At 41.8% G+C, this 21599-nt stretch overlaps 1 protein-coding gene across 6 annotated transcripts in view; it reads left to right on the forward strand.

Moving 5' to 3' along the window:
* Positions 1–21599, forward strand: part of mgat5 (alpha-1,6-mannosylglycoprotein 6-beta-N-acetylglucosaminyltransferase) — a 101546-nt gene that overhangs the window by 27946 nt on the left and 52001 nt on the right. For all 6 annotated transcript variants that reach the window (XM_080199324.1, XM_080199328.1, XM_080199325.1 and 3 more), the window contains 6 exons: positions 617–787; positions 11795–11871; positions 13958–14047; positions 14559–14630; positions 17596–17754; positions 19335–19504. In XM_080199324.1, coding sequence (XP_080055450.1) covers positions 617–787; positions 11795–11871; positions 13958–14047; positions 14559–14630; positions 17596–17754; positions 19335–19504 — 739 coding nt within the window. The remainder of the gene's footprint in view (positions 1–616; positions 788–11794; positions 11872–13957; positions 14048–14558; positions 14631–17595; positions 17755–19334; positions 19505–21599) is intronic.

Here is a 21599-nt window from a genome sequence, read left to right on the forward strand (position 1 = left end):
TTGTCACAACATAAACATTGACTTAGATTCTCCCTGGAATACTGAGCACTTTCCTTCACAGGTTTTAAGTCGGTCTGCCTTGTTGCCCAATGAGGGGCACACATGCGATGGGTCGTGCTAGGGCTGCTCTTGGATGTTTGAGAGTAGCCTAGTGCTTCATGTCGTTAGTGTGCGCTTAAACTGGACCAGATGCTGGGCAACACGACAGCTCAGTGACTATCACTGTTTGCTGTGCAGACACATGGATTTGGGCCAGTGTCTGTGGGAGTTTGCACATTCTCCCCGTGCTTGCGTGGGTTTTCTCCGGGTGCTCTGGTTTCCTCCCACACCCCAAAGATGTGCTATTAGGCTGATTGGAGGTAATAAATTGTCCCTAAATTAGTTTCCCTCGATGTGGAATGCCATAATCGTAGATGAGGGTCATGGGTGGAGGGGGGACTGGTAATGTTAAAATGGCGGCGCGGGCTCATTGGGCAGAAGGGTCTGTTTCCCAGCCTGTTTTTGTTCCTTGTTCTTCTGCTGTGGATCACATGACCCTACTGTGAAAGTGTAAAGATTTGTTCATTAAATCAAATTTGCTAATGGGTGAAATTAATTTGTATAAAATATTTTCCAGATTTGAAGAAAACATTGGCTGTCCTCCTTGACAATATTTTGCAGCGTCTTGGAAAATTGGAATCTAAAGTGGACAACCTGATGATTTCAAATGGGACAGGAATAAATTCTACTAATGCTACTACTACTGTGAGCCCCAGCTCTGGCACTGTTGAGAAAGTTAATGTGGCAGGTAAGGATATAATTTATTTGTTTTGTATATAAATCACTTGCACTGCACAGCACTTAATTTTCTTTGGTAGAAAGTAACCAGAAAATATCAGCCTGAAATATTTGAACATTGGAATAGGATTAGGCCCCTTTTTAGTATTGAAGGTCTTTTTGAAGTTCCCTTTGATAAATTTGCATTTTCTTTTAATTCCCAGAATTTTCCTCCAGGAAATTCACTCCCTTTCCCTGCTCCTCCCATGCAGTCCTCATTTGCACTTGTGCATCTCTGGACCAGAGAAGTGCATTAGAACATTGCAATCAAATACTGGACTGACTCTGGAGAAGTTTTAGTAACTTGAATGGATTATTAAGTAACTCCCTGACTGGGGAGTTCTGAAGAACCAATATCTGCAAGTGAATCTTCCAGGCAGCAGTGGAGAGGTTGCACCTTCTGCTAACTATCTGCCTTAGCACTTTAGACTTGAAACTTTGAATCTTCTGATATCAGCTCCGTCAAGGATACAGCGATGAACAGGGTCAGGAGGCCAAATGGCGAGTGTACTTTCAATGCAGCCATGCCCTTTGGTCATGAACTGAAGGTATGTCCTTAAGATCTGTCAGTTCATTTGATTGCACTGGATTAAGTGTTATCAGCCCTAATGTTGCACAGCCCTGTTCCCTTCTCCATTAATGCTCAACCCAACAGCCATGGTATTCGAACTTTTATCCCTCACTCCTTGATGATGGTGATGGGTGAGGTGCCTGAAGATTGAAGAGTGGCAAATGTTGTGCCTTTGTTTAAAAAGGGCTCAGGAAAAAGCCTGGGAACTGCAGGCCAATGATCCTCATTATCTGTGGTGGATAAATTGTTGGAAGGTATTTTGAGAGACAGCATCTACAGGCATTTAGGGATGCAAGGACTGAATAGGGAGAGTCAGCACCAGTTTGAGGTTGGAAAATCATGTCTTTCAAATTTGACCGAGTTTTTTTTTTGAAGGGGTAACCAAGAAGGTAGATGAGGGCAGTGCAGTTGATGTCTACGTGGACTTTAGCAAGGCCTTTGACTAGGTACCGCATGATAGGTTGTTGCATAAAGTTAAATTTCATGGGATCCAGGGTGAGGTATCTAAATGGATACAAAATTGGCTTGACAAAAGCTAGAGGGGGTTGTAGAGAGCTGTTTTTCAAACTGGAGGCCTGTGCCAATGGTGTGCCTCAGGGATCAGTGCTGGGCCCACTGTTATTTGTCATTTATATTAATGATTTGGATGAGAATATAGGGGGCATGGTTAGTAAATTTGCAGATGACACCAAGATTGGTGCCATAGTGGACAGTGAAGAAGGTTATCTTGGATTGCAGCAGGATCTTAATCATTTGGGCCAGTGGGCTGACGAATGGTAGTTGGAGTTTAATTTAGACAAAATGAGAGGTGATGCATTTTGGTAGACTGAATAAGGGCAGAACTTACTCAGTTAATGGTAGGGCGTTGGAGAGAATTACAGAACAACGAGGTCTCGGGGTACATGTTCACAGCTCCTTGAAAGTGGAGTCACAGGTGGACAGAGTGGTGAAGAAGGCAATCGGCATGCTTGGTTTCATTGGTCAGAACATTGAATACAGGAGTTGGGATGTCTTGTTGAAATTGTACAAGACATTGGTAAGGCCACCCTTGGAATACTGTGTGCAATTCTGGTCATCCTATTATAGAAAGAGTGCAAAAAAATTTACTAGGATGCTACCGGGACTTGATGGATTGAGTTATAAGGAGAGGCTGAATGGACTGGGACTTTTTCCTCTAGAGCGTAGAAGGCTGAGGGGTGACCTTACAGGGGTCTATAAAATATTGAGGGACATAGATGAGGTAGATACTCAATATCTTTTCACAAAGGTAGGGGAGCCTAAATCGAGAGGGTATAGCTTTAAGGTGAGAGGGGAGAGATACAAAAGTGTCCAGAGGGGCAGTTTTTTCAGAGGGTGGTGAGTGTCTGGAACAAGCTGCCAGAGGTGGTAGTAGAGGCGGGTATAATTTTATCTTTTAAAAAGCATTTAGATAGTTACATGGGTACAGTGGGTATAGAGGAATTGTGGGCCAATTGTGGGCAGTTGGGATTAGCTTAAGGATTTTTTAAGAAGGGCAGTAAGGACATTGGGCTGAAGGGCATGTTTCCATGCTGTAAACCTCTGACTCTATGAATCTTTCAACATCAGATGAACAAAAAATGGGGCTTTGAGAGTGGGTGAGCACAGGCCATGGGAGTGGGGTTGAATACTACAGGGAGGAGGGTGGTGAGCATTGCCAGAAGGTGAATAAACGTTGTAGGGTGATCTGTGACTAGACTGCAGAGGTGAACTTTGGAGGAATTCTGAGCAGTGTTGGAACAGGGTTGGACATTACCATGATGGGCAATGTTAACATTGGATGTTATTTTAGTTGCTGTTGTGCTTTGATACACTCACTGCTTCATTTAAGAGTTGCACTGCTCAGCAGGTTTTACACCTGCTGTGAGAAGCTCTAAGTAAACCATGTAAAAATCAGCACAAGGGCAAGCAAACCAAGTCTCTGTGGTTCCTGCCATCTGATTCTACTATCGTAGGAAATCATGCAGCAGCCTGGGCAGGGAAAGACTGGCAATCAGACCTTTAAACTGTCCGCCCAAGAATTGTATATGTGTGCACAGTGTGATTCCCTCAGTCTGCTGAGGTGCATCAGCAGCTTAGGTTATGTCATTCAGTGCTCCTGAAATCAGTAGCTTCAGGTGATTGTATCTTTAGCAAGTGAGTTGGGATTGTGATGGTGGTAAGGAAGAACGGGGAATCGTTCTTGCCGGAAGTTGAGACATGGGTTAGAATTTTACCGGCACGCCTGTCTAAGGCTCATAAGATTGTGCCCAAGGCCAACGGGGAATGCCTTTTGAGACAGGCGTGCTAGTAAAATCAGGGCCATGAAGTAAGTTAAACAGCATGATTTTGTGAAATTTCATAAATTAGTTTGGCTGGACACAACACACTGCAACTTTCTGCCTTCCTGTAACTGGCTGTTAGACAGAGGGTGATGGTGGGGGGAAAATTTTCAGACTGGAGGCCAGTCATCAGCAGTGCACCACAGGGGCCAGTGCTGCGTTCTCTGCTATTTGTGATTTTTATCAGTGACTTGGAAGAGGGGGCTGAAGAGTGGGTTAGTAAATTTGCTGATGACATCCAAGATTGGTGGAGTAGTGAATGAGGTGGAGGGCTCTTGTAGGCTGCAAAGAGACATTGATAGGATGCAGAGCTGGGCAGAAGAGTGGCAGATGGAGCTTAATCCTGATAAGTGCAAGGTGATTCACTTTGGTAGGACGTGGATTATAGGGTCAACGGCAGGGTTCTGAGGAATGTGGAGAAACAGAGAAATCTTAGGGTTCATACACACATCTCTGAAGGTTGCCACTCAAGTGGATAGAGCGGTGTCTAAGACTTAGTGTGTTAGCATTTATTAACGGGATTTGAGTTTGAGTTGTGGGATTATGTTGCAACTATACAGGACTTTGGTGAGACCACATTTGGAATATTGTGTGCAGTACTGGTCACCTCACTATAAGAAGGATGTGGAAGCATTGGAGAGAGTGCAGAGGAGATTTACCAGGATGCTGCCTGGTTTGGAGGGTAAGTCTTATGAAGAAAGGTTGAGGGAGCTGGGGCTTTTTTTCTTTGGAGTGGAGGAGGATGAGAGGTGACTTAATAGAGATTTATAAGATGATGAGGGGGATAGATAGAGTGGACGTGTAGAGTCTATTTCCTTGGGTGGATGTAGCTGTTGCTAGGGGGCATAACTATAAAGTTCATGGTGGGAGATGTAAGAGGGATGTCCAAGATAGATTCTTTACTCAGTGGTTGAGGCGTGGAATGCCTGCTGTGATAGTGGAGTCGGACACTTTAGGAACTTTCAAGCAGTTATTGGACAGGCACATGGAACACCAAAATGATGAGGAGTGGGATAGCTTCATCTTGGGTTCGGCTAGGCACAACATCGAGGGCCGAAGGGCCTGTTTCTGTTTCTGTACCTTGTCATAAATTTTAAGATGGTGGAAAGTAAGCTACTATATGCTTTATATCATAGGGACTAGGCATTTAACTTTTTAAAATGTTCTGTGCGCATAGTATTATCTACTCAAGGTGTAATAGAATTTAAAATTCCTTTATTTTCAAATGAATCTATTCTTTACAGTGGCACATTGGTTAGCACTGCTGCCTCATAGCACCAGGGGTCCGGGTTCAATTTCAGCCTTGATTGACTGACTGTGTGGAGTTTGCATGTTCTCTCTGTGTCTCTAAGTTTCATCCAAGTGCTCCAGTTTCCCCTCACTGTGCAATGAGGTGCAGTTAGGTGGATTGGCCTGCTGAATTGCTCCTTAGTGTCCAAAGATGTGTAGGTTAGATGGGTTAGCCATGGGAAATATGCACAATTATGGGATTAGGGTGGGAAGAGGGCATGGGTAAGATGCTCTAACAAAGTATTGGGAAAGACCTCATGGGCCAAATGGTGGCCTCCTGCTTGTAGGGATTCTGATTTTCCTTGTTATAGCTCCTTTCCCTCAAACAGATGTGGTCTTACTGCTCACCGTGTTGATTGTTTGGCATAGCAAGCCAGGAAGATTGTGGGCATTTTCTCTTGGCCTTGTTTGGGCACAAAGTCTATTTGTATAGAAATAATATGACTTTCTTGCTCCCGCTGGCATCTTCTGGCCTCCCAGAATCTTATCCCTTGCCAGTGAGATGTCATGCTGACAATCACTGCTGGTCTCCACCCAAGCGTCATGGTTATGCTGGAGGGATTGGTGGCTGTTGAAGCCCCTGGGTCATCGGAGCATGGCTGCGCAGTGGGCACCCTGGCAGTACCTAGTTGGGCACTAAGTATGCCAGGGTAGTGCCAAGGGGAATGGGGTCTGGGTGGGGGTGTATGCACAAAGATATGGGGGGGGGGGTGTTGTGTTGGGAGTCCACTAATGGATTTATCTGGAGAGTCCTGATGCTGGTGACCCATGTTGGTATGGAGAGAAAGCATGCAGCCACTTATTGATTTGGGGGAGGGGCTCTCATGGTTCAGTGAGTGCCTGGTATCTTGGGCAATGACGTCCCAGGCAGTCTGCAGTGGATTTCCTAGCATTCCCTTACTGGTGCAAATATCGGTGTAAGAACATAAGAACATAAGAAATAGGAGCAGGAATAGGCCATCCAGCCCCTCGAGCCTGCCCTGCCATTCAATAAGATCATGGCTGATCTGTTGTGTCTCAGTTCCACATTCCCGCCCTCTCCCCATAACCCTTAATCCCCTCACTTATCAAAAACCCATCAACCCGCGTCTTAAAAATATTTAGCAAGGCAGCCTCCACCACCTCAATGGGCAGAGAATTCCAGAGATTCACCACCCTTTGAGTGAAGAAGTTCCTCCTCAACTCTGTTCTAAACCGCCCCCCCCTTTATCTTGAAGCTGTGCCCCCTGGTCCTACTGTCCTTTCTGAGTGGGAAGAGCCTCTCCACCTCTATCCTATCCATCCCATTCATCATCTTATACGTCTCAATGAGATCTCCCCTCATTCTTCTAAACTCTAACGAGTACAAGCCTAGTTTATTCAGCCTCTCCTCATAGCTCAACCCCCTCAACTCCGGTATCAGCCTAGTAAACCTCCTCTGCACTCCCTCCAAGGCCAAAATATCCTTGCGTAAGTACGGCGACCAAAACTGCACACAGTACTCCAGCTGCGGCCTCACCAATGCCCTATACAGCCGCAGCAAGACCTCCCTACTTTTATATTCAATCTCCCTCGCTATGAAGGCCAGCATCCCATTAGCCTTCCTGACCACCTACTGCACCTGCAAGCTGGGTTTTTGCGACTCATGCACAAGGACCCCGAGGTCCCTCTGCACCGTCGCCTGCTACAGTTTTTCGCCCCGTAAGTAATAGTCCATCCTACCAAAGTGGACCACCTCGCACTTGCCAACATTAAATTCCATTTGCCATTTCCTGGCCCATTCGCCCAGCCTATCTAGATCCTTCTGCAGACTCTCCGCGCAGTTTGCCGTTCCACCAATCTTGGTGTCATCAGCAAATTTCGACACCATACGCTTGGTTCCCTCTTCCAGATCATCTATATAAATGGTAAATAGCTGAGGCCCCAGCACCGACCCCTGGGGCACTCCACTAGTCACCAACCGCCAATCCGAATAGCACCCATTGACCCCACTCTCTGCCTCCTATTTGACAACCAATCCTCTATCCACGCTAACACCCTACCCCCAACTCCATGTCCCCTGACCTTCTGCAATAACCTCTTGTGAGGTACCTTGTCAAACGCCTTCTGAAAATCAAGACAGACCACATCCACCGGCTCTCCTCTATCCACCGCCCTAGACACATCCTCATAGAACTCCAATAAATTTGTCAGACACGACTTCCCCTTAACGAAACCGTGCTGTGTCTGCTCTATCAAGCAATTCCCCTCAAGATGGCTCGCTATTTCCTCCTTGATGACTGATTCTAACATTTTACCTACAACAGATGTTAAACTAACCGGCCTATAATTCCCTGCCTTTTGCCTGGCACCCTTCTTAAACAACGGCGTAACATTAGCCGTTTTCCAATCTTCTGGCACTTCCCCGGAATCCAGCGACGTTTGGAAAATAACCACCAAGGCATCCACTATCACCTCCGCCATTTCTTTCAGAACCCTCGGATGCATTCCATCCGGTCCTGGGGACTTGTCCACAATCAGCCCCTCCAGTCTGTCGAGCACCGCCTCTCTAGTAACAATAATGTCATTGAGACCCTCCAGTCCTACCACCTTTCCATCGCTAACACCCGGCAAATTATTCACGTCTTCCTCCATGAAGACCAAAACAAAAAAGTTATTCAAGACCTCAGCCATTTCCCTGTCCCCTACCACTGAGTCCCGCCTCTCATCCTCTAAGGGTCCAACATTCACCCTAGCCAGCCTCTTCCTTTTTATATTATTTATAAAAACTCTTGCTATTCTTTTTTATATTAAGCGCTAGCCCAGCTTCATAGTTTCTCCTACCCTTCTTTATCAACTTCTTTGTCAATCTTTGTTGACATTTAAACCTCTCCCAATCCTCTTCTCGCCCACTACTCTTAGCTACTCTAAACACCTCCGCTTTTAATTTAACACTTTCCTTCACCTCCTTTGTTATCCACGGCTTATTACCTCTCCTCCTACGGTCCTTTTTAACCATCGGAATAAATTTCTGCTGAGCACCAAGAAAGATCTCCTTAAAGATCCTCCACTGCTCCTCAGCAGACCTACCTTCCAACGCGCTCCCCAAGTCCACATTCGCCGATTCTTCTCTCATCCTACCGTACTCCCCTCTGTTCAAACAAAGGACGCGTGTCCGGGAACCCACTTTCTCCTCCTCCTCCATCTGCACCAGAAACTCCACCATACAATGATCACTCTCCCCAAGAGGATCCTTCACCGCAAGGTCCCTAATTCTACCCGCCTCATTACATAACACCAGATCCAAGATAGCTCGCTCCCTCGTCGGCTCCAACACACACTGTTCAAGGAAACTATCCCGGCAGCATTCCAAGAACTCCTCCTCGAGCCTACCGCATCCAACATGGGTCGGCCAATCAATATGCAGATTGAAATCTCCCATAACTATGGCTATTCCATTCCTGCACGCCGCACTTATTTGCGCGTTAACAGCCCGCCCCACCTCCAGATCATTATTCGGGGGCCTATAGACGACACCCACCAGCGTCTTCCTTCCTTTGCTGTTCCTAATCTCCACCCACAACGATTCCACATTCTGCTCTTTGGTTCCTATATCATCCCTTGCTACCACCCTGATGCTATCCTTAATCAGCAGAGCTACGCCCCCACCTTTTTCCTCTCGCCTATCCTTCCTAAACACTTGATAGCCCTGTACATTCATCTCCCAGTCCCTGTCACCTTGCAGCCACGTCTCTGTAATGGCCACCAGATCATATCCATTTGTGCTGATCTGCGCCACCAGCTTATCCACTTTATTCCGAATGCTTCGTGCATTCAGATAAAGTGCCTTCATCCCAGCCTTCACTTGGACCCTATTTGCCAGAACACCACCAACCACACTCACGCCCCCTACTCCCTTTATTATTGGGACATCCTCGGCCTCTTCCCTTACCTGAAACGTGTCCTTAACTTTAGACCCCGTAATGGTACCTACCTTCGCGCACGCGCGCGCGCGCGCGCGCGCGCACACACACACACACACACACACACACACACACACACACACACACACACACACCGCCCGCCTGCCCCCCCCCCCCCCAATTAGTTTAAAGCCCTGTCTACTGTCCTATTTACATGATTCGCCAGGACTCTGGTCCCAGCACGGTTCAGACCAACCCCATCTTGCCCAAACAGGTCCCACCTACCCCAATACTGATGCCAATGCCCCATAAATTCAAACCCATTCCTCCCACACCAATCCCTGAGCCACCCATTCACCTCCTTAATCTTATCAACCTTACGCCCGTCTGCACTTGGTTCAGGCAGTAGCCCAGAGATAACCACCTTGTCGGTTCTACTTTTTAATTCCATTCCCAGCTTTTCATACTCCCTCCCCAGATCCTCAGTTCGCATTTTGCCTACGTCGTTGGCACCCACATGTACCACAACGACCGGATTCTCACCCTCCCATTCCAGGTTCCTCTGCAGCCCACATGTGACATCCCGGACCCGAGCACCAGGCAGACAGCACACCCTTCTGTGCACTTTGTCATTGTGACAAAGGACAGTGTCAATACCCTTAACCCCACTATCCCCAATTACTACTACGTTCCTTTTCACCTTCTCTTTGCCTATGTCCTGCTGCATCACTGTACCATGTGCAGTTTGCTCACCAACCTCACCTCTCTCGTTCTCGTCCAGACCAGAAGCAAGAACCTCAAACCTGTTATGCAGATTGAGAGGCTGAGGCATCTGCTCCTCACCCCCCTTCCATTGTCTGTAAAACTGATGTAGGAAGATTGTAGTGCTGAATTCACCCCAAAAACTTGGTGTGGAACATTCTCCACTTTTTGGACTTTTAGGACACTTAAAATTATTTTGGAAAATTGCCTGTAGTTGGAATAGTTTTGGGACCATTTTTTCATTTTTGTGTCCAATTTGTAAATAATTGAGTTGTGTTTGTCCTTTTAACTTGGTGCTTTTTTTTGTTTTTGCTTTTGTTATATTTTCTATAATTGTCAGCTCCGCCCCCCCCGAATCATTATACTCCTGAAAGCATGTTTATACTTCCATGCATTATCCAGAGGCTGCTTCGTGTGATAATACTATGCCTTTAATAAATGTATTCTAGTCATGTTTCTGTGCTGAGTTTGTTTACTAGTCCCTTCCATTTTATTGGAGCTATTTTGGCTGGATCAGCAGCACTATTGTTTCTGTTGCAGCATAATTGATCTTAAATTCTACCATATTTGTTTCAACCTAAAATAATTCTGGATTTTTTTTTGTTTTGCCCTGGGTATGTCAGGATGAGGCTTGATTAGGTTGATGATCATGTCGTATGACTACATTCAGCTAGGTTTTTATAGTTCTTGGGCTCTTTAGAGAGATGTTTCTTTCTCCGTATCTCGCTGTTTGAAGTGGAGACTGGAATCTGCCAAGAAGTGAGTCTTTTCCTCAATCTACTGTGTGGGGGTAGAGCTTTCTCTGAAAGTTGCTGCATGAGAATTAGAAGACAAGTGGCTGGATCATTCTCCAGAAGTGTCAGAAGGCTGGAGATTTAGTATCTATGTAAGCATCTTTTGGTTTCTGTCCTATCTGTTTCTAATGAAGGAATTCACGTCTATGGGGGATACTGCTAAATTGGAACAATAGAGATACCTAGTTGGTAAGAGTTATACTTTGTCCAGTTTAAGTATTTTAGTTGTTTAAAGTTATATTAATTTTTTGTAACATTGTGTTCTTGAGGTTTGTTTTGATAAAAGCTTCCTAGTGGGTCACTCGAATCACACCTGGAGTGAAATGCTATGCTCACCCTAATGCCAAAATCAAAATGTAGAAGTTGGGGCCTAGGCCAACTTCATAAAATACCTTGAGTTTCTGATCTGACCCTTAGCACTTAGTAAATATAGGGGGGAGAAAACAGCTGATGCTGCCCGTGTAACATTTTCATATTTTCTTCAATTTTTATAATGTCCCTATCATTCGATTTCAAATTTTGACTGCTGTGATATGCTTCTAAATTTTCCGTTTCTCGGACAGAAACAGGCGACCCGGTAGCACAGTGGTTAGCGCTGCTGCTTTGCAGCTCCAAGGACCTGAGTTCAATTCCCAGCTTGGGTCACTGTGTGGAGTTTGCTCGTTCTCCTTGTGTCTGTGTGGGTTTCCTTCTGCTGCTCCAGTTTCCTCCCACAGTCCGAAGATGTGCGGTTTGGTTGATTGGCCGTGCTAAAATTGCCCCTTAGTGTCTTGAGATGCGTAGTTTAGAGGAATTAGTGGGTAAATGTGTAGGGATATGGGAGTAGGGCCTGGGTAGGATTGTGGTCGGTGCAGACTCGATGGACTGAATGGGCTGTTTCTGCACTGTAGGGTTTCTATGATTCCTATGAAAAAGATTAACCAACTAACTGGTAGAAACCTGAGATTTGTCAAATTATGATTCTTAACCAATGTTCACTCTATTTTTACAATATTCAGAAACTTTTGTCCATATAAATACTTGAATCAATATGTTTTAATTGCCTGAGAGCACTGAAAATGTACTTCCATTATGTTACTGTGTTGATTACAGTTGGTATGGTAACTACAGGTTCAGGGCTAATAGAGCTGTAGCTAACTGTGCTTAGTGTTTTAGTTTTCTATATTTCTAGATTGATGCCTTCCTTGTATTTGGAGTAACTTGTGCAGTGATGTTCTCAAATTTGTTGTTGCATGTGGAAATCAATTGTGGTGATTTGTATTATAATCCAGTAGATAAGGTAACCTGGAATATTTGAACCTTTTCCCTGATACTTGTGCTGCTTCTGTTTTTTCTCTGCAGATCTAATTAATGGAGCCCAAGAACAGTGTGAATTGCCTCCTATGGATGGCTTCCCTCACTGTGAGAGCAAATTGAAGGTGAAACTAAATCTATTTGGAGAAATTAAGTTATATTTTCAAACTTTAACATTAAAATTTACACAATATATTCTAAATTTCTTTCCTGCACACGATATCTTCTCTCTTGCATTGTTTTGGATAAAATTCCTTGGGTACTCCCATAAGTTCTTTATAACTTGTAAAAGTCCACTGTTATCTCCAACTGTATTTTTCTTGAGCGTGTTTGTGTGCAATTCTGAGAGTGTAGCATTCAGTTTTGGGTTGGATAATTTTAAATTTTTTTTGTTTAAAACCTTGAAAGCCTGTTGCTGGTTATTTGAGTCATCTGCAACCAGTCTTCTGTCAAAAAAGTTCACTGATTATGGACATTTGGGAAGGGAACAGTGATTTCAGCTCTCTTGCCCTGTCTGTAATATTGTGTATATTTGGAAATTATATGTGTAACTGGAACAGAAAACTTTTCAACCTAGAATAAGGATAGCCTTGATGCAAAAACTTTGCACTTGGGAAGCTTTAACAACCAGCTAAATTCAATGACTTTTTAAAAAAAAAGTTACCCATGATTGCTGTTATGAAGGTAAGTAACACGAACAATATTTATACACCCAAGATCCACTGTTAAATGAATAAGCAGATAATTTCAGGCAGTAATTGCCAGATAAAAGTAGGATTGTGATCATGTATGAGTTGTTGTGCGCCTCCATGGAAAAAGTAGACAATACCTCAGTTTAATATGTTAGAAAAGCTGACAGCCCTGACCGTGCAGTATGTCATTAGTACTATGTTTGAATTGCACCATGGATTGTGTTCCAAGTGGGATTTGAAAACTAAACTTTTGCCTCAACAAAATAATTCTGAAGAAACTAGAAACACTATGGCATTTCAACCCGTGTATCACTGATGGGTTTAGTTTAAAATAGCCCTGATTTCTTCTTGCACCACTGTTGTAACCCATGTATCACTCACAGAAGGGAGTTTAATTTAAAAATGGCCCCCACCACCCATCTATAAACAGAGGTAATTTTAACTTATTTCCCCACTTTGTAAATGGTGTACTTTCCTCAACCATTCAGCTTTGGAGAGTTCAATCCTCTAACCCCACAGCAGATGAGAGAGGGTAAAATCAGAGGGTTACATTATTTTACACACATTCAAAACACGAAGATGGTTTGCAACATTGCCCTCCTTTTTGCATTCATACATTAAATGTGGGATTATCAGGTTTTGGGATCTGTTGTCCTCACAAGCAGATTGTGTCTCTGCTGGTCAGGATTTTGCCTCAGTTTTTTTTTAATTCATTCGTGGGACATGGGTGTCACTGGCTGGGTCAGCATTTATTGTCCATCCCTAGTTGCCTTTGTTCAGAGGGCAGTTGAAGTCAACCACATTGCTGTGACTTTGGAGTCACATGTAGGTCAGACCAAGTAAAGGTAGCAGATTTCCTTCCCTAAAGGACATTAGTGAACCAGATGGATTTTTCTGACAATCAACAATGGTTTCATGATCACCAGTAGATTCTTAATTTCAGATTTTTTAAAATTGAGTTTAAATTCCACCATCTGCCATGATGGGATTCAAACCTAGATCCCCAGAAGTTTGTTTGTTAGTGTCACAAGTAGGCTTACATTAACACTGCAATGAAGTTACTGTGAAAATTCACAAGTTGTCACTTTCGAGCACCTGTTTGGGTACATTTGAGGGAGCATTTGGCATGCCTAATGCACCTAACCAGCATATCTTAAGGTAATTTTGGAATACGATTTCAAACTGAACTGCAGAAGTTCACAATAGTTCAGTCAGCAAATCACAAATTTTAAGAATTTGGGAATGTGCTAATCAGTCAGGAATACTTGAATCATTAAATGCAAGGTTGGCTTCCTAGCAGAATAAATGGACCAAAAGCACGATCTCTTTTGGAAGAAAAGCTGGAATTTGAGAGGCTGAGGTTCTTGCACATAAGATTTTATGATCATATGTCTTGTGTTTGGTAAATAAGACAACATTTAACAGAGCTAAAGATTTCCTAAAGTAATTTGCTTCATAAATTTTCTACTGAATCTAAATTCTATATTCAGACTTGTGTATTTGTATGTCTTGTTTTTAGTGGATGAAGACTATGTGGCGGTCAGATCCTTGCTACGCCAGCTACGGTGTGGATGGGTCCATATGCTCATTTTTTATTTACCTCAGTGAGGTCAGTGGGTGTATGCTTTAATTAAGTAAAATGTGGCTTTTGTTATCCTCTTAGACTAATGAATTGCATGCATGTGAAATTATTGTGGATAACTTAATGTGAGAAACATGGCAAAGAATCAGACTTCATATTGTAGAGACATTAAAAAAGAGGAAAATGTGTAAATGTTGCAGTGTGAAATTCTGTAAAAAAAAAGAGGAACTAGAGAAATAAGAGAAATTGTACATACAGGTTTTGAAACGAAGTGGGATGTTTCCATAATAAAGGCAAAGCACTGCAGATGCTGGAATCTGAAACGAAAACAGGAAATACTAGAAAATCTCAAGTCTAACAGTATTTGTGGACAGAACTTTCTGTTTTCATTTTTGATGTTTCTATATGGCTTATATATTTTATATTCATTATCCTGCCATTGCAAATTGTCTAAATTTTTTGTCACTTGTTGCGTATTACCTCTTGTTGAACTTTACTGACATCCTGTTTTTTTATGTATTTTTTTTCTTGAGGATAGGTTGAAAATTGGTGTCCCCCTCTATCATGGAGAGCAAAAAGTCCTCGAGAAGAGACAGACCAACAGAATTTGGTTAGTGTTGATTAAATGAGCAGAACTTGTTGACACACTGCAGTATGTTATCGCTGTTGAGCTGTCTCATTGTGAGCAGTTGGCTCTACCTGCAGATCAAGGATATGATGTCAGCAGTGGAGTGTGTTAGAAACTGATGGGTAGCTGTGGAATGGAAGCTTGGGCTTCAGAACTAATTTAAGTTTGATGTCCGATTAATGGAATCGGAGTCTGTATCCAATATTAAATAGGTAGCCTTAGTAGATTTCGAAAGCTGCTGGGGGCCAGGTACATGGTGTTTTTTTTTAGATAATGACTGAGATTCAAATGGGTTTCGTTTGAAAATAACTTTTTTTTCTATTCATAGAATGTGGGAATTGCTGGCTTGGTCAGCATTTATTGCCCATCCTTAATTGCTCTCGAGAATGTGGCAGTGAGCTGCTACCTTGAACCACTGCAGTCCAGGTGGGGTAGAGATAGCCACAGTGCTATTAGGGAGGGGGGTTCCTAGATTTTTGACCCAGCAACAGTAAAGGAATGGTGACATATTTCCAAGTCAGGATGGTGAGTGGCTTGGAGGGGCACTTCCATCTATTGGTTTGTCCATGTATCTGCTGCCCTTCATCTTCTAGATGATAGTGGTCGTGGGTTTGGAAAGTGCTGTCTGAGGAGTCTTGATGAGTTCTTGCACACTTTGCTCCCACAGTGTATAGGTGGTGAAGGGAGTGAATGTTTGTTTGTGGATGGGGTGCCAATCAAACAGGATGCTTAGTATTCTGGGAACTGCACTCATTCAGGCAAATGAAGAGTATTCCATCACTCTTGTAGTCACAATATTTATATGGCTCATCCAGTTCAGCTTCTGGTCCGTGGTAATCCCCCAGAATGTTGATAGTGGGGCATTCAGCAATGGTGATTCCATTAAATGTCATGGGACAATGGTTAGGTTCTTATTTTTTGTTCCTGGCAGTTGTGTGGTGCAAATATTGTGGCGCAAATGTTACTTGCCACTTGTCAGCCCAAGCCTAGATATTGGGCTGATATTATCCTGGCTTATCTTATGGTGGAAGGAAGGACATGGATGAAGCAGTTGAAGTTGATTTGACATAGGACACTACCCTGAGAGAGTCCTGTAATGACATCCTGGGACCGAGATGATTTGACCTCCAACAACCATGGCACCCTTCCTTTGTGCTAGATTTGATTCCATCTAGCAGAGTTTTCTTCTCCTATTTCCATTGACTGTTGGGACGCCTTGATGTCACACTTGGTCAAGTGCTGCTTTGATATCAAGGCTAGTCACTATCATCTCAATGAAGGTTAGAGGGAAAACAGGGATTTGTAAGGGGACCAAATTAAACAGGGGTTTAATTTAAAACAGCACTGATTTCTTTGTTCGCCACCTGTTGTAACCCATGTATCGCTGACAGAAGGGGGTTTAGTTCAAAATGGTCCCCACCACCTGTCTATAAACAGAGGTATTTTTAATTTTTTTCCCCACTTTGTAAATGGTGTACTTTCCTCAACCCTTCAGCTTTGGAGAGATTCAATCCTCTAACCCCACAGCAAACATGAGAGGGTAAAATCAAGGGTTCAGCAGCGAAGTTCATTAGGGGTGCAGTAGCAGTGGTATCAATCCATGTGGACAATGAGATGTCCCTAATACCAAGTGCCTCTCTGGCATATGTGAATGTGTACTGTCAGACATCTATTTAATAGCCTACATGAGACGACATTACTTTTCCTTATGAGTTTAGCATTAGTGGGGATTGTAAATTTAAATGCAGTTATGCACAACTAATGCAGTATTAGTGATGACAATCAAGGTAAAGAAATCAAAATGCCAAATCATCTTTTTAGGATTTTAAAATATTTCCTTAGATACCTTTTTATTGGCTAGCCAATGGCCAGAAAGCAGAGGGGGTGGTTTTTAGGGGAAAAGTCCTAATAGGTTAGTCAGGATTTTTAAACCATTAGACATTAAGACACTGACAACTACTAGCGGCTGCTGGTCAAAATGAACGTTACGTCTTTAAACTGAAACAATGGCTTCATGAGTCTTGTATTGTCTGAAATTTCTGACGGTACTCAGCCATCTCGCAAAACCCTACCAACAGCTAATAAGAACATTAGTGTAACTTCGTGGAGCCAATTTGACAGATTTTTTTTAAACTATGCTGTTTGTACAGCTAATCTTGATATGTTGGTTTGCATGCATGTCACAATGGATTTTTTGACTTTGTAGACAGAGGGTTTAGTGCAGACCTTTCAGAGGTGTACTTGCAGGTTAGGCTCTCATTTTTGACTCTACTGTTTATGCGTTAGATAGGTCCAGATATGAGAGAGCACTAACAAAAGACATCTGTAGACAGGTGACATCTGAAGGATACAATAACAGTTTTATGTCCATTCCTGCAGAAAGATTTGTAAATCCATTCTAGGGTAAAAATGACTTTGTCAGTAGCGCTGTAGATCACAGTTGCATTGAACTTCTGTGTGGCATGTGCCTTGTAGGTAGGGGTGTGATATTGCTATATCTGGTACATCTACCAGGGCATACTACTTGCAGATCACAAATTGTTTAATAGAGCCACTGATTTTTCCATTTCTCAACAAGATCACACTGAGCAATACAACAGTGGTAAAGTAGTGCATGCATGTTATATGAAATAGGGTAGATACCTGTTTCAGTCATCAGTCAGACATTCTGACACTCTGGAAAGATTTTCCTGATAACTTTGCTGCCTTTACTCATCATTTGCCATAGCTAAAAATTTGACTCGAACAATTTTCAAAGAGTAGGTTATTGTTTCATTTTTGTCACACATTCATAGCCTGAAACTGTAGGGAAAATATTGAAGATGGTTAAACTCTGTATTTTGTTTCACACAATATCAAATTCCTACAGAAATGATATGGAGCTATAAAATGTGTTCTGATAGATACCAAAATATATAGAATTGAATAATTATTATCTTTATCACAGGCTGAAATTCGAACAGATTTCAATTACCTATTTAAAATGATGTCTGCACATGATGAATTTCGATGGATGCGATTAAGAATAAACCGAATGGCAAGTGCCTGGATAGAAGCTGTAAAATCACTTGCAGAAAAACAAAATTTAGAAATCAAACGTAAAAAGGTCAGTTCTGGAATATTGACTGTCAGTTGTTTTTATTCATTCGTAAGATATGGGTGGCATTTATTGCCTATCCGTATTTGTCCTTGAAAAGGCAGTGGTGCACAGCTTTCTAGAATTGCTGCACCCATGTAGGGAAGGTACTCCCACAATACTACTGGTTACGGATTTCCAAAATAACAGTAATGCAATACACAGCACGTCAGAATGGTATGTAACTTGGGGAACTTTCAGGTCGTGGTGTTATGCACCTATTGCCCTAGCATCTGTTGCACTTGTTCTAGGTGATAGAGTTTGCAAATTTGAAAGATGCTTGATGAGCTGCAGCAGTGCATTTTGTAGACAATGCACATTAAAGCCTTTGCATCAGAGATGGATGGGCTGCTTTGTTTTGGATTTGCTCAGGCAAGTGGAGAATATCCGTTCACACTCCTGACTTGTGCCTTGTAGTTGGTGAATTGACTATGGGAGGTCAGGAGGTGAGCTATCCACCATAAAATTCTCAGTTTCTGACCTGCTCTTGTAGCCACAATGTTTTGCTCACTGGACAAATTAAGCATCTGGTCAGTGGTGGCCCCCAGAATGATGGGTATCTTCAATGATGGAAATGCTGTTGAATGAAAGAGAGGTAGTTAGATTCCCTTTTATTACAGATCATTGTTGCCTGGCACTTGCCACGTAACAGCTCAAGTCTGAACGTTGTCCAGGTCTTGCTACATCGAAGCACAGAATTCCTCATCATCGAGGAGTCGCAAATGAAATGTCATGCTGGAATAATCAACAAACATTCCCATTTCAGACTATGATAGAAGGAAGGTCAAGTAGCTGAAGATGGTTGGGCCTAAGATACAGTACTACAACAACAGTATCTCCAACAACAGCATCCGTCTTTTGTACTACTTGATATACTATATAGAGCTTTGCCCTGATTTCCCCTTGACTTCCATTTTACTCTTGCGCCTTGATTTAACATTCAGTTAAATGCGGTGTTATAGTTTATACTGATTGTCACCATTGATTATTTTGAACAACTTCACAACATAAGCCTTGTAATCCTATTTTATTTAGAATTCTGTAATTCTTAATGCTACAGGAAAAACTGAAGCTGGCTTTCTCTGTCCAACATTGAAAGCCTCATCTGTGTGACCTAGTGTTCAAGTCCTTTCAGAATACACAGTTATCAGATGAGATCACTTTGATCCCAAAATTATTTCTAATTTTTGATTTGCCCAGTTCCTATATATCTATGTAACATTAGCTATCATGAAATGTGTTTTTTGTGTACTTTTCATCATTTAGTTTTAACTATGTTCACATTTCTAATGGAAGCACCTATATAAACGTGGTAAACAGCATCTTGCAACTTGCTGTCTTGGCTCACAAATGATTATTAGCCGCTGTATTCTAATAATTTAGGGGTAGGGCTAGGGTGAAAAAAAAGTCATCTGAATTGAAGCAAATACTCAGATCTGTATGTGTATTTCTGTGCCAAATTGAGTGCAAATGTTAGATACGTGATCATTTTTCAAGAACGGAATGGTAATATTGTACAGTAATTGGTGTTTAACTTTTTTATTTTTTAGATTCTTATCCATCTTGGCCTTTTGACAAAGGAATCAGGATTTAAGATTGCAGAGAACGCTTTTAGTGGTGGCCCTCTTGGTGAATTAGTACAGTGGAGTGATTTGATTACAACTCTGTACCTACTGGGCCATGACATTAGAATTTCAGCCTCACTAGCTGAATTAAAAGAGTAAGGATCTAAAATTTCATAAGTTGTGCATTAAAGCCATGAATGCTAAACTCTTAAAATATATTGGTTCATGTTATAATGCTGAATTGATTTGTAAAAATAGTCATGTTTCTAGTGATAATTCTATGTAGTAGTAGCAGATGATGATGCAAGATATGTTGTTTTGCTTTAACCTGCAAGTGAAAGAAAAGCTGATTCCTGTAGCTAAAACGGCATGATAAAAAGCATTTGGATTTCAGTTCATTTTAATTTATTTGCTGTCCGTTGTGGACAACTACCACATTGAAAGTGAAACAATTTGTAAATATTGTACAAACCCTTCCATGTTCTGTCCAAGTCCTATCAATCTTGCTTATAGAATATAAAACTTAGAATGTGTTTACTTTTAATGTACCATTTGTATAAAAGCAGAAAAAGCTGGAAATATTCAGCAGATCAGACCGTTTTGTGAAGAGAAACTTTCTTATTCCATCAATGCTGCCTGACTTGAGTGTTTGTTTAGTATTTTTTTAATTTCACAATTCCAACATGCCCACAGTATTTTATTTTTATAATTCTTTTTAATGGTGTTATGTGTTTTTCCATTCCTAGTTTGTTGATATCTCAACTCTTGATGTGCTGTGTCTTCAAAACGCAGTTCAGTATATATTGTACCGATGTTAATGCCATCATTTTATTTTTGAAAATAGTGTTTGAACTTACTTTTGGTTCAGGAAAGATTGCTTTAAATAGTGCCTACCTTGCTTAAATTACATTGTTATGAGATATAAGAACATTTTGAGATGGTGCTTTCAACTTCATGTACAAATCTCAGTAGTTGCAGAATCATTCTATTTTCACTTTTCTGCTAGGCTTAGGTAAACTGATTATATTGTGAATTAGTGGGAAAAATGTGTTCAAGGTTTTGCTTCACATTACTTGTCATGCTTTGGCTTTCCAAAAGATTTCTTCTTTACTGGTTTACATTGTAATTAATGTGATTCTAGGATTTTGAGGTGAAACCACATAATATGTCTTATTAGCATTCCTTTGCTCTTTCTTCATGCCTGTCTCACTGGTTAGGCCAGCATTTAATGCCCATCCCTAAATGCCCTTGAAGGTCAGGATAACAATCTCTTAACAGCTGCAGGCCATGTAGTACTGTTACACCCACAGTTTCTTTAGAAGAGATCTAGGATTTTGACATAGCGATGATGAAGAAACAGGGATGTAATTCCAAGTTGGGATAGTGTGTGATTTGAAGGGGAAAACCAGTGTGATGCTCCCATGCATCTGCTGACCTTGTTCTTTTAAGGTGGTAGAGATTGTGGGTTTGATGGTTGCTGTCGAAGGAGCCTTGGTGAATTGCTGCAGTATATCTTGTAGATGGTGCACACTACTGCAACTGTGTATTGATGTTGGGAGGAATGTATGTTTTAAGGTAGTGGATACACTGCCAATCAACCAAATTGTATTATCTTGGATGGAGTCCAGTTTCTTGAATGTTTTTTTCTTGAATGAAGTTGCAAAATTCAATATTATTCAGTTTTTCAGTTGTTAATCAAACATTGCCAAAGAAATCCAACAAGACCATGGTGACCATAAGTAGATTATTTAAAAAAATGTAAATGTTGTGTATTTTGTTTGGCAGTACTCGAAGCACAATTTTTTAGTTGAAAGTAGCATTTCTTTTTTTAAATCGGTTCCTGTGCTTCTAACAAATATTGTCAGACTTCTGAAGGTGTTGTAGAATTAAATCATACACCTTATGGGATGAGAAACATTTAAAAAAAAACTCCAGCAAAAACTTACAACAGCCAGAAGCAAAATGGACAATCGTGATCTTTGACAGAGCAAAAATGAGAGCAAAGGTGGCAGTAGTAGAATAGAATGCTGGCAAAATATTCAAATTTTGCATTCTTTAGTTAAAACAGTAGTTTAGTATTCTTGCCCCTGTTTTGCCATGGTGAGGAACCTGTTGCCTAGATTTGTAGAAATCTAGTGATATTTTTGATGTCTTAATCTTGCAAGTAATGCAGTAGGGAACATGCTGATTACTTTAAATTTTCTGATTTTTAAAATCTTTGTGTATTGTATTTCAAACATGTATTTTCTT

Source organism: Carcharhinus amblyrhynchos, chromosome 11 (genome assembly GCF_965287045.1).
Source record: "Carcharhinus amblyrhynchos chromosome 11, sCarAmb.v2.hapA, whole genome shotgun sequence".
NCBI classification, from domain to species: domain Eukaryota; kingdom Metazoa; phylum Chordata; class Chondrichthyes; order Carcharhiniformes; family Carcharhinidae; genus Carcharhinus; species Carcharhinus amblyrhynchos.